The sequence below is a fragment of the Schistocerca piceifrons genome, chromosome 1 (assembly GCF_021461385.2).
Source record: "Schistocerca piceifrons isolate TAMUIC-IGC-003096 chromosome 1, iqSchPice1.1, whole genome shotgun sequence".
Classification (NCBI taxonomy): Eukaryota; Metazoa; Arthropoda; class Insecta; order Orthoptera; family Acrididae; genus Schistocerca; species Schistocerca piceifrons.
This window is the reverse complement of record NC_060138.1, coordinates 1045181733-1045195614: the sequence shown is the minus strand read 5'-3', so window position 1 is coordinate 1045195614 and position 13882 is coordinate 1045181733. Positions and strand designations below refer to the sequence as shown.

General features: G+C 40.7%; 1 protein-coding gene across 1 annotated transcript in view; it reads right to left on the bottom strand.

Annotated features, from left to right (window-relative positions):
- The window catches only part of LOC124731101, a 301651-nt gene that overhangs the window by 179764 nt on the left and 108005 nt on the right, over nt 1–13882 (bottom strand). The window contains exon 6 of the mRNA XM_047248509.1: nt 1943–2149. Within this exon, the coding sequence (XP_047104465.1) occupies nt 1943–2149 (207 nt within the window). The remainder of the gene's footprint in view (nt 1–1942; nt 2150–13882) is intronic.

Here is a 13882-nt window from a genome sequence, read left to right as displayed (position 1 = left end):
AACTACTCAGTCACTCTGTGATAAAATGGGCATTGAAACGGAAGATGAGAAGAGAGGAGTCCGAAATACTGAACTTGGTCTTTCGAAACAGTTTCACTGTAGATCATAATGTGGACCCTCCTTTCAAACACAGCACAAATGTCGAAATGGCAGATACTGAGGTAAGTGATAGAGGAATATAAAATCATCTACAATCACTTGGTAGTAGGAAGGCACCTAGACTAATAGAAAGCTGCAAGATTCTTCAGAGATTATTTAAAAGAAGTGCTCCCCTTCTGGCAGCCATTTATCGTAGGTTCCTGGAGCAACAAATGGTACTAGTGACGAAAGAAGCACAAGTGATTTCCATTTTCAAGAAAGGTCATAGGACAGATGTAAATGACCACAGTCCTATATCACTGACATCAATCTGCTTTGGAATTATTGAACATGTTTCTTGCCCATGTATCATGAGATTTCTAGAAGATGAGCATATCCTGTGTAAAAAACAACTTGGATTCCGCAAACAGAGGTCTCGCAAAACTCAACTCACTCTGTTCCCTCACGAAATTCAGAGTGCTTTAGACATCACCACTCACATTGATACCGTGTTCCTTGACTTTGGAAAGGCTTTGATACAATTCCACACTGTAGTTCCCTGAAAAAGTATGAGATTGCCAAATATCAGACCAGATTTGTGATTGGATTCAAGACTTCCTTGCACATATAACTCAACAAGTTGCTCTCAATAGAGCAAAATAGACAGAAGCTAAAGTAATTTCAGGAGCTCCTCAAAGAAGGGTGATAAGATCACAGTTGTTTACAGTATACGTAAATGATTTGGTTAATAATATTGGTAGCTCCATAAGGTTGGTTGCAGCTGATTCAGTTGTCTGTAAGAAGGTAGCAATGTCAGAAGACTGAACTGAACAGCAGGAATCCCTAGTGAGGACTGATGAATGGTGCAGCGACTGGCAGCTGACACTGAATGTAAATAAATATAACATACTGCACATAGGTAAGGAAAGAAATCCACTGCTATGCAATTACACTGTTGGTGGCAAATTGCTGAAAACAGTAACCAAGGTAAGATATACAGGGATAATCATCCGAAGTGATCTGAAGTGTAATACTCACCTAAAACAAACAATAGGAAAATAAGATAACAGACAGAGATTCATAAAAACAATCTTATGAGAATGTAAGTCATCCACAAAAAAAGTTCCTTACAAAACACTTGTCCAACCACTTCTTGGGTATTGCTCATCAGTCTGGGATCCTCTCAGGATCGGATTACTCAAAGAGAGAGACAAGACCCAATCAGCAGCAGCTTGTTCCAGTACAGGATCATTTAGTTAGCATGAAAGCATTACAGATATGCCCAACGGACTCCAGTGGCAGACGATACACGAGAGACATAGGCCATCATGGAAGTATGAAATTCTGAGAGAGCACATTCCATGAAGAGCTGCACCACATATTACTTTCTCCTATGGATCTCCCTAAATGACCGCAACAACAAACATTGAGTAATTAGAGCTAATATGGAGATTTACTGACAATCATTCTTCCCAAGTGCCATTCATGAATGGAACAGGAAAGGGGGGCAATCAAACTGGTGCCGGAAATACACACCACCACACAACATGAGGTGGTGTATCGAGTACAACTGTAGATGTATACACAGCAGAAGCTCTGACTGAGGAGGATGCGTTGTACTTTTCAAGGGAACTCCTCAGAGGTCACCTTGTAGATTTAAGCAATCCTTCAAAAATATAATTCTGGATAGCTATATGAGGATAAGGACCTCACTCCCAAATACAAGCACAGTGGCTCTCCCTTACTCTCATCGTTCATGTAGTCTGTAGCAAAAAAATGCTTTTCTGAGCTGTTACATGTGTCTCTGTAGCACCCAGCAATGCAAATATTAAAACATTTATCACCAACACAACAATAATTTTACCTTTTCTTCTATTCACTTTTTCATCAAACTGACTTTCATCATCAGACATACTTTTTGAAGAATCAAAGCCAGTGTCTTGTGAGCTGATACTTGATGCCTTATCAGGAGAAAATCCTCCATTATCACAAAAGTTTTCATGCTTCATGTCTTGTGAAAGCTGTTTTTTCCATGATTTTAAGCAAAGTTTGTAGGAATCTGGTAACATTCCTGTATAAAGATGCAAAAATAAAGATCAATTTTAAATATGTACTTACAAATAATGATACATGCAAAAGTCTTTATTACATAATTTTGGGAAATAGATGCCACATATAATGCCAAAGTTGTAAATGGGAACATGACAGAAAAAATTATTCTACAGTAACAGCAATATACGCCAAAGTTGTTTATCCACAGCCACACTCACACACAAACTTTTTAAATAGCATAAATATGCATGGCAGTGATTTTCTTCTTTTTAAAGAGTAAGAATTAAACCAGTAAATATGTATGTTCTGTTTTATTTATAATATTCAGAGTATTAAACATGTGATGGAGAGTTCTGCTGCTTTGCAAAGCTTTCAATATTACAACGCAAAGAGATAAATCTTTAAGCAGCAGCTTGGACCACCAGGAGGATCAACCATCCTCCGCACTCACCAGATATCTTCCACAATCTACCAAACTTTCTCAGCCTAACTTATCATTTTTAACATTTCTCTTGAGCAAAAATAGTATCTACAATGTAATCATAAATATCTGAAACAGATGTAAATTTTTCATTCATTTGAGAAGCTCCAAATGACTCTTGCTCACACAATGTGAAACTCATAGTATCACCTACACAGTCTTAAAACAGTGAAACAACAGAAATCAATAAAATGGCCAGGTTTGAGCCATGAATCTCATTACTTAATTATAATCCAATCAACATAAATGTTAAGGGTCAAATGGAATGTACTGAATTAAGGAAAATGTAACTACGTGCTACAGATGGTCAAAGACTCATTAAGAACTATTATCTCATTTTCCTCAATCCTTATTTAACACTTGACTGCCACAAGGCCACCACCAGCCACAGTAGATCCTTAAGTCTGATGCTGTGTGCCCACCAGTGGCCACAGCACAGCCTCACGCTGGACTCTGTAGTCTAAACTGGCCTGGCCTGGTGGTGAAACATCCATCACTATGCATGCAGCAGTGAGTGTGTTGATAAACCATGTAATAACATCAAAAACATCAGCCTGAGTAAGATTTTCATTTCCATTATTGTTGCATTTCATTTGGCAAATATGTGAGTCAGTTCCAGTACATTCTACACTTCATTCAAATAAGTCCTGCTGTAATCTGTTTGGAACTTTTCTCAAAAGATGAAATCAACCATTAAGAATTTTCTATAACATGTATTAATTAGTTTTAAACATTAATTCCTTAATACACTCAAAGTTTACAAGCAAACTGTCATTAATTGTGTGTAGTTCAATTTAGTTTTGTTATAATCAAATTAAAAGCTCACACACACTCATATATCGTATTTACTCGAATCTAAGCCGCACTCGAATCTAAGCCACACCTGAAAAATGAGACTCGAAATCAAGGGAAAAAAATTTTCCCGAATCTAAGCCGCACCTGAAATTTGAGACTCGAAATTCAAGGGGAAAGAAAAGTTTTAGGCCGCGCCTCCAAATCAAAACAAAGTTGGTCCATTGTAATATGAGACACAATTTAGGTCGATTGAATGACGATACAGCTACAGTAGTTTGGTTCAAGTCGTAAGCTTAGCAGTTAAGCTTTACCAGATAGCCATAGCCAGATGTCAGGCGGGTCCGTATTTATACGGGTACCGTTCCTTTTTCACGTGCTTCATCTGGTTTGAATCGATTGCTTATTTTTCTTTGATCTAAGTACCGTTCTCTTTGTTATAGGTGTTTACGTCACTCTAAGCTGAAAATGCATTACTGTACTGTGTCATGCATTGTTTGTCGCATTCTGATAGTGAGTGTTTACGACCTGTCGCCGATCGCGACATGGCTTGCTTTTGGGCGCGCTACCGCCACTTACAATTTTAAAAAAAAAAAAGAGAGAGAGAGAGAGAGAGAGAGAGAGAGAGAGAGAGAGGAATCGTCCTATTAGCGAAACAATGGCAAGAGACTGCTATATGTTGTTACTTACACTGCTGCTTTCTTTGATAATGATCAACAAGAACCAGATAATAGACTGCGTATGACAGAAGACGTTCTGAACGAGAGTTTAGTGAAAATTTTTCTCCGTTTGCAGACGCCTCTTTAGTACATTATATTCTGCATAGAAATTAGAGTCATCTTAGATTTAAAAATCTAATCAATTGACCTTGCTTCGTTTCTGACTGTATTACGCATAAGAATAATACGAATACAAACATGACATGATATGTATATTCTTCCGCGTTTGCTGTTGTCTCACTCTAGTTCCGTAGTTTATTAGGCAGACAAGATTTAAATGAGATAGCAGCAAACACGAAAGAATACATGGCAAAATGTTTATATTCATATTATCCTTATGGTGAAGAGAATAATGCATGTGATGCACAATTCATAAAAGTTCCTATTAGCAACCATCTCATCTCACAGGTAGGAAAAAAACTCAGAACGTAGAGTTGGCCACCTTGACAAACATCCCCAACAGTCTTGTCAGTCGGATTTTCGTAGTACACTGAAATGCTGTTACATTCGAAGATGAACAATACGGAATTTGTATTTACTTCGTTGGATAATGTACGAAAATGCAGTGGTCGAAACTCGAGGCGGAGAAAAAAGCTCGCCTACCACCTTTTTTTAATTTATTTACTGACGCAGAGGTTTTCGCGCCAGTATTTCTCTTTGTGCCTGCAAAGCATGCCTGTGTAGCGCTACATATATTCGACGGCAGAAGTTAGTTGTGGCGTCACCTACCAACATTTTTCAGAACTTCCGCATACTTTGCACTCGATTCTAAGCCACAGGCGGGTTTTGGATTACAAAAACCGGAAAAAATGTGCGGCTTACATTCGAGTAAATACGGTAAGCTAACTTCTTCAGTATGTTTATTGACAATTATTCAAACCTTTCAGATTTTATTTGGCTTGGATGACATCAACTGCAAATCAGGCAGAAATGTTTATTTCCATTAATATTTTCAATATTATCCACATGAGGATTCCTCTGCTCAATGTACAGAGCTGCATGCAATTAACTGTGAGGAAATCTACATGGTATGAGTGGGATGAAGATCCATACACAGTAGGCCCATACAACTTCAACAGCAAGTCAAGTCTGCTGGGGCAGTCAATGGTTACACATATCAAATGGTCATAAGTGCTTTTAGCACTCACTTTCTCACGTTCTCTTTACAGGAAAGGGTTGTAGGGACCTGTACTCGGCTTTGCTGTGGCAAAATGGAGCACGTCTGTCATCAAGCATGAGCTTTGACAACAGTTCATTGTCTCATCTCAACATCATGTTGCTGCCTCACACACTAACCGTCACACATGGTGGAGTGCAATAGTGGATTGCATGTTATGGCGTCCTGGAGCGTCTCGTCAAATGCTGTTTTTCTAGTTCCAGAAATGTAAACACTTTTTGTAAAAAATAACAGTACTTAAATTTTCAGAAAACATTAGTTGGCATGTTTTAATGTAAGGGAAAGTTATTTGAATACCACAAGGAATTTTTTTTAAATTTTTTTTTACGTAGATTATATGCCACCAACAAGAAAAATGGAGGAGCTTTCAGATAAAATTAAACAAATAAACATCAAAATGTGAAAAATAAATACTGAATTCAATAGAACAGATCTAAAAATTGATGAGCAAACTAGGAGACTCGAGGAACATATTACAGGCTTGCTTGACAAACAGACTGAATTCAGTCAACAAACAAATAAATTAAAGAAAACTATGTTAAACCTAAAGGGCGAATTGTATTCTGTAATTAGTAAACTATGTGATTTTTCTTAAGACATGAAGTAAATGAATAGTTCAAGGAACCTACCACTGATTTTAATCAATTCCACGAGTCTGTTTGCTGGGATTCAAAAACTAATTTCAGACCTAGCTGAAGACTAAGGGTCGATTGTATAAACATCACTGCTGTACTCAGAGCTATATCGTGCAAGAGAAATGCTGTGACTATTATACTATCCAATCATTTGTCAAAATCCTGAATAACCACTTACTGCAGCACAGACCAACACAAGACATGCCCAAAGAAAATTAATGAGGTTCTGTAAGTTAACGACAGGTATGTGGAGCCATGTCAACTCCAGTGCACTAGGTTTCTTGTGTGAGGATCCACAGCGTGAGCCACCCTATGGAGGTGGTCCCACAAGTTCTCGACTGGGTTCAAATCCAGAGAGTTTGGTAGCCAGTGGAGTATGGTAAACTTACCCTGGTGCTCTTTGAACTGTGCACTTACACTGCAAGCTATGTGACATGATGTATTGTTCTGCTGGTACATGCTATTGTGCCAAGGAAAAACAAACTGCGTGTAGGGATGGCCATGGTTCCCAATGATAGATGCTCTTTGTGTGATCCATTGCACCTTCCCGAATGACAGTATCACCCAGCTAATGCCACTAAAACATTCCCCCAGAGCATGAGCTCCCTCCTCCAGCCTGGACCCTCCTGAAGATTGTTGTACAGTGTTCGCTTTCAAACATTTCATGCCCGATGGAGTATAAAACGTGATTCATCGGAAAAGGGCACCTGTCGCCACTCAGTCAATGCCCAGCTACAGTACTGATGTGCAAATTCCAGCCTTTGTCGGTGGTGAACAGCAGTCAGCACGGGCGTGTGGACCAGGTGCCTGCTGCGGAGGCCCATATGTAGCAACGATCGCTGAATGGTCAGTGAGGAGACACTGTTTGTAGTCCCTTGATTCATCAGGGCAGTCAGTTGCTCAACAGTTGCACACCTATTTGCCCATTAAATCTCCACAGTCGTCATCTAGATCTATCATCTATGGCCTTTGGTGCACCACAGTTGTCTCAGCACTGGTTTTCAATAGCACCATTTCATCACGCACGTTATACCTTAACAACAGTGGTATATGAACAGTTTACAAACTAAGCCTTCTCAGAAATGCTTCCACCTTTGGCCTGAAAGCCAATGATCATGCCCTTTCGGGTGTCAGATAAATCACTCAAGTTTCCACATTATGATAACAACTGCAACGTTTTCTGCATCCCCCCAGACATAGTTTCTACTGCTACTGCTGCTGCTACCTGCCATCTGTGAGTGGTTATTGCACTTTGATGTCAAACACAGGCAATGGGCACAGAAGTTTGACTGCACCATGTGTAATTGCCCAGCAACTTAGTTTCACTCCGAGCCGTAAACAAGTCATCATTTTGGGGCAGCGCCTCAGAACTGACTTGGAAAACAGTGAACCCCTGCACTGTATTCCAGAAAGCAATCAATGAACCGCTGCCTGATAGATTTCATTTTGCTAATTGACTTTTAGTAGGACTTGTTCATCAACATGCATGCAGTTGTCATTGCACTTGAAGCACTAGTTTCGTACTTAAAAATTTAATACCAATTGTGTAGTTACTGTTATCTGAGCATAAAGAACATATGTTAAAAGATGTTCAACAGTAATTGGCTATTGTCTAACTCCACGTATTTAGCGTATCACTGTAAACGTACCAAATTTCTATTTTTTATTCTGCTGTTAACTGCCTGTAAGTACATTTAAACTAATCACACAGATTATAAGCCATTTCCACAGATTGTTATGAGATCAGTTATTATCTGTACTCATTACATAGATTCTGAACTATGCAGCTTGTGACCATCCAGCCACCACACTATCCAGCCTACTTAATTTATATCATAGTAATACTTCTCCATAATAAATGAGGATTAATTTGTTGTTCATACTGTACTTTTCGAAAGAGGCACCAGTTGTGCTGTTGTGGGGCTCTTAAAAATGTTTTACACATCGCCTGAGCTTCTAGCACACCTGCAGTCAAAAATTATATGATACAAACTGTATTATTAATACTGAATAAATTAATGGAACCATTCTTCAACAAACGATACTTAGAAGCCCTCTTCGAGCACTCACAAACAACAATGAACACACATAGAGGATAGCTATGTTGGCAACCCTGTATTATTTCCTTCTTCAGTTGCACATCAGACATCAAAAGCGCGTGCATTGTTAAATTGTAAAAGCGCGTGCATTGTTAAATTGTAAAAAGTCTGAAATGGGTGAAAAAAAAAGCTCTTTGTGTCTGTTGTCTTCTCAGCTAACTGACATCGGGGACTGATAATAATGAAGACTGTGTAACCATTCTGAAGAGCACTGACTTGCTGGACGTCATAAGGTGGTTGGCTTAAGTGTGGGAAGAGATTCTGAAAGTATCACTTGAAAGGTCTGGAAAAACTCTTCTAGACCATGAAAACAGACATTTTAACATAGTCTCTACTTGTGAAAACCAAAGTAAAAAATGTAAATGATGATTTTATTTTGTTGCACAAAAATTTACTGAGCTGTGAGGACGTCAATGCACAAGATGTCACAGAATGGATGACAGTAACGAAGTTCATGAACTAACTGATAATGATAATGTGGAAATGACAATTCAGGGAGAAGACATACAAGAGGTGGGGGAAAACTTACATGACAGCACAAATATCATCCCACATTCAGAAGGGTTCAAGACAACTGAGGCAGCAATGCAGTACATTAGTGAATAGGAGGAAGCAACACAGATGATATCATCTGTTTGTGTAATTGGAGGTATATTGCATCATGGAAGGGGGAATAAAAGAGGGAAACAGCCACATATCAAAGGTTTTTTTTAAAAACTCAAACCTGTAAGTTTCACACGTTATTTTAGGCCTGGATCTTCACATGTATGCAATCAAACATTCATACTTTACAAAGTAGATCGTTTAGTGTTTCCTGTAATAATTTTTCAAGGCTGCAGTATGAACAAGTACATAACAAACAATAATAACTAGCATGTATTATGTAAGATATCAGAAATTGTTGATAAAATTGGGTTTCAGTATAAAAAATGGTGTTTCGGATGATATGGCTTGGGTCAAAAGAGAGAATTCCCTGAACTCTGGCCTATCTGGCCTTTTTTGTTATCTGGCTAGACCTTCCACCACATTAGGCCAGATAGTCAAGAGTCTACTGCACTTATAGGGTGGCAATTATTGAACTATATGAAATAAGATCGTCATAACTTATGAACAGTTTGCATTAGGACATTCAAACTACACGATTGGCCGTGGGGCACTATGGGAATTAGTATAGTTTTGTTTAGCGATGAAGCCCACTTTATTTGCCTGGGTTCATCAACAAGAAAAACTGACGCATTTGGGGGACTGAGAAATCGCATTTCATGATCAAGAAGTCTCTTCACCTTCAACGGGTGACTGTGTTGTGTGCGATGTCCAGGCACGGAATAATCGGTGCGATATTCCTTGATGGCACGATGACTACTACCAAATGGCACGTGAAGGTTTTGGAAGGTGATTTCATCCGCATTATCCAAAGTGACCCTAATTTCGACAAGATGAGGTTCATGCAAGACGGAGCTCGACCCTGTCAAAGCAGGAGTGTGTTTGATGTCCTGATGGAGCACTCTGGGGCTGCATTCTGGCTCTGGGGTACCCTGAGGCCACTGGCATGGGCCTCGATTGGCCACCATATTCTCCGGGATTGAACATGTGCAACTCCTTTTTGTGGGGCTATGTTAAAGACAACGTGTAAAACAATAACCACAAAACCATTGCTTAGCTGTAAACAGCCATTCATGAGGTCATCAACAGCATCAATGCTCTGACACTGCAGCAAGACATGCAGAATTTCACTTTTCGTCTGTGCCACATCGTCGCCAATGGTGGCAAGCATATCGAACATGACATAACCTGTAGCGACGTTTGCATGTTGAATAAAGTGTTGGTTGGTTGGTTGGTTTGTTTGGGGTATAAAGGGACCAAACTACAGGGTCATCAGTCCCTTTTTCCTGATGCAAGCAAGGTTTAAGGTACAACAAAACCTCCCAAAGTGTATTTGAGAAAGTAGGTGGGGGGGGGGGGGGGGGGGGGGGGGGGGGGGGGGGGGGGGGGGGGGGATGGATAACCACACCTAAAAAGAGAATGAATGGAATGAACAAACAACAGGGAAAAGATACACCACACGGAAAAGTGGAAGGTGGTATAAAAATCATAGAGCAGATGGTCTGGGCTGGTTGATCACAATAATAAAAGAGGATGAGCCAGCCACTCTGCAACACATTAAAATGCCCACCTCAAAAAGATAAGGCGAGATGAACACATGTAGGGAAAAGATGACCAACAAGACAAACAAATACAAAGAAAGTGTGACAGAGTCAAAATGGAGGGAATGTGGCGGCCTCAGAGAGAAGGCTTAATTCCCACTCTTAGATGGTATGATGAAAAAAAACCTCATGAATAAGACATAAAACTAAACCTGCTGTTGAGGCATTGTTGCCCAACACCGAAGGTAGGGTGCTGGGAAGGTTAAAAGTCCACTGCAGAGGGGCTGAAAGTGGGCAGTCCAGCAGGATGAGGGCGACAGTCACATGTGAGCCACAGTCACACCGAGGTGGGTCCTCGCGACGGAGGAGGTAGCCATGTGTTAGCCATGTATGGCCAATGCTGGGGGCACCCTAAAGAGCATGAGATTAAATTTCCTGCTGCAGAAACAATTGTTCTAGTGACCCCGCTCAACTACCACATCGATGGTTACCACGTGGGGGTGATTCAACAGTGACGGAAGAGGTGAAAGCTTCCCAGTCTGCCTTGTTTAAAGCCCATCTTGGTAGACGTCCAGAGGAATGGCACTGGGGGAGTGACAGGAAGATGGGAAAGTGGCCACTGCCACAAAGTCATCATGGACTCTCCAGTGGACAGATGGGAGAAGTCCTAGGTTGCAGACGGATAAATCAAGGGCCAAGTAAGTGCCACGAGCCACACTGAAATGTGTGGGGGCCCCATTATTTAAGAGGTAGAGGTCAAGTTGAGACAGGGAAGTTTCGACATCTCTACCTCTGCCAGTAAGCACAGTGCCATCCCACAAGGGGTTATGGGTGTTAAAATCTCCCAAAAGTAGGAAAGGTTTATGGAGTTGATGAATCAGTGCAGCCAATGCGTTCAGGGGTGAGTTGATGAATCAGTGCAGCCAATGCGTTCAGGGGTATTGCACCATCTGGAGAAAGATGCAGACAGTTATTTCTTCTGTTGTCCTTATCCTGACAGCCACAATTTCAAGAAGAGTTTGAAGGGGCACAGGTTCACTGTAGACTGAGTTCACGACATAGACACAAACTCCACCTGACACACTATTATAGTCACTACAGTTCTTGTAATACTGCTATAGCCGCAGAGGGCAGGGGTCCGCATTGACGGGAACCAGGTTTCCTGGAGGGCAATGCAGAAAGCAGGTGTATAGCTTAACAGATGCCACAGCTCAGCCACGTGGTGGAAAAACTGCAGCAATTCCACTGGAAGATGATGTTATTGTGAGGCTGAGAAAGCATGAAGCACGCAAGCAAGCAGGTTACGTCTCAGGGGCACCTGCTACCACCAATTGAGTATTTGTATCCATTCCTATTGTGGATGAGGCATCAGTGTGATCCAAGTCCTCAAGGGACTTTATGATATCCACCTCATCCTCGAGTGCAGAATTGGTAGGGAGTGGTAGTGTTGAGGCCAGTGCAGGGTCCTTTTTCTTAGCAGACTTCTTGTTTGCTTGTCCTCTCGCTTCTCTTTAGGGGCTTGCTGGGAGGACTTTTCTGAAGTAGCATTAGACATGGAGGAAGACCATGAAGCTCTTTGTCCAGCAGCTTTTGGCTCCTTGAGCCACTAACAGTCTTTGCACAGGCACATCTGTGAAAATTAGTTCATAGGATCAGATATTTTATCACTGACTCTCTTTCCTAGACCTGCTATAGGGTAACATGTACAGGGACGAACAAAACCATTTGCAACAATTGTAATGAGTTATTATTCACTGAATTACCAAATCCATATAAGTAATCACCAAACAGAAAAATAAAATTAATTATCAGAAAAGTAATAAATAACAGTAGTACATGTAAACGAGACATTTTGTGACAGCTGCCACGTATGCAATTACAAAATATTTTCATGTTCACATGTTGTAGAAATCCATTTACCTTTCTTGAGATTGTTAACACTGTTGCACTTAGCAGATATTGAAAGAACACACCTAGAAGTGATGACTACACACTCTGGGTTTCTTACTGAAACACTGCAAGACAAAAAAAGTTATAAAATTTTTTCCATTACATATTTACCGCAGTCAACATGACAAAAATGGAGTCTGCTGGAATCTTCTGTTAATCTGTTAATTTTTATAGATAATTTGGTGTGGGGGGGGGGGGGGGGGGGGGTGAATTATGAACTGGCAGAACTTCATATCAAGACGAGGGGTAAGCCAAGAGTCCCACCAACCCAGTCTACCAATGTGTGCCTAAGATACAGTGAGAAGTATTAAAATGTGCACTGCACATTAAACATTTTGCTTGTGAACGATAGTTGCATAGTTCTATGGAGATATTTTATTTAACTTTTTCCCACTACAGTTGACACATTTAGTAAGTTGCTCACCACGGCAACAAACATAAAAACTGCTATTTCTGTCAATCAATCACTTCATACTATTTCACGCACAGCATTAGGCCCTGCTATTTCTGTCAATCACTTCATACTATTTCACGCACAGCATTAGGGCCCTAAGTTGTTATATGAATTCATTATACAGAGTCTTTCAAAAAGAATGAAATGAAATGATCATATGGCATTGTTGGCCGAGAGGCCCCATGCGGGGTAGTTCAGCCACCGTATTGCAAGTCCTTTTTAGTTGGACGCCACTTCAGCGACTTACGAGTCAATGAGGATGAAATGATGATGAACACAACACACCCAGCCATCACGAGGCAGAGAAAATTCCTGACCCCGCCGGGAATCGAATCCGGGACCCCCGTGCGCAGGAAGCAAGTACGCTACCCTCAAGACCACGGGCTGCGCTAAGTATTATGTTGTCAAAATTATAGATTGCTAGCACCACAGCTTGGTTGTTGGAGGACAGAATACAATGTCTAGTTTATACTCATTGCCACTAAATATCGGTTGTCTTCTGTTTGCTTGGTTACCATAAGATGTTGCAAAATGGCTACTCCACAGCAGAAATCATTTTGTGTTCTCAAGTTTGCAAAGTGTAATTCTGTGATTATGATTACAATGCAAAGATGTTTTCATGCTGGAGTACCAAACAGGTCATCTGAACGGATGGAATATTCGGAAACGGTCTAGACAGTTTGTAGACAGAGGATTGTATGTAAAGGAAACAGTCCTGGCTGCCCTTCTGTTTCTGACAAAAATGTCGCACAAATTCAAACCATTTTCCAATTTAGTCCTACAAAACCAACTTGTCATGTCAGTCAGGAATTACAACTGCCTACAATAACAATTCGGCATATTTTGAGATGTCTGTTGGTTATGAAGCCGTACAAGTTACGGCTGTTACAGGTTCTACACCATCATGACAAACGCAAATATGTGGCACTTCCTGACAAGCTTCAAACTCCTATTGACAATGACACTTTCGCACATTGCTTCACATTCACTGATGAAGCTACTTTACACCTTAGTGGGAAAGTGAACAACATACGAGAGGCGTTTGAAAAGTCCGTGCGAAGTATGAGATATGGCACCACTAGCGCATATCAAGGTCATGTTTAGTTAGTAGCTCAAATGGTTCAAATGGCTCTGAGCACTATGGCACTTAACATCTGAGGCCATCAGTCCCCTACAACTTAGAACTACTTAAACCTAACTAACCTAAGGACATCACACACATCCATGCCCGAGGCAGGATTCGAACCTGTGACCATAGCGGTCGCACAGTTCCAGACTGAAGTGCCAAGAACCAATTGCTG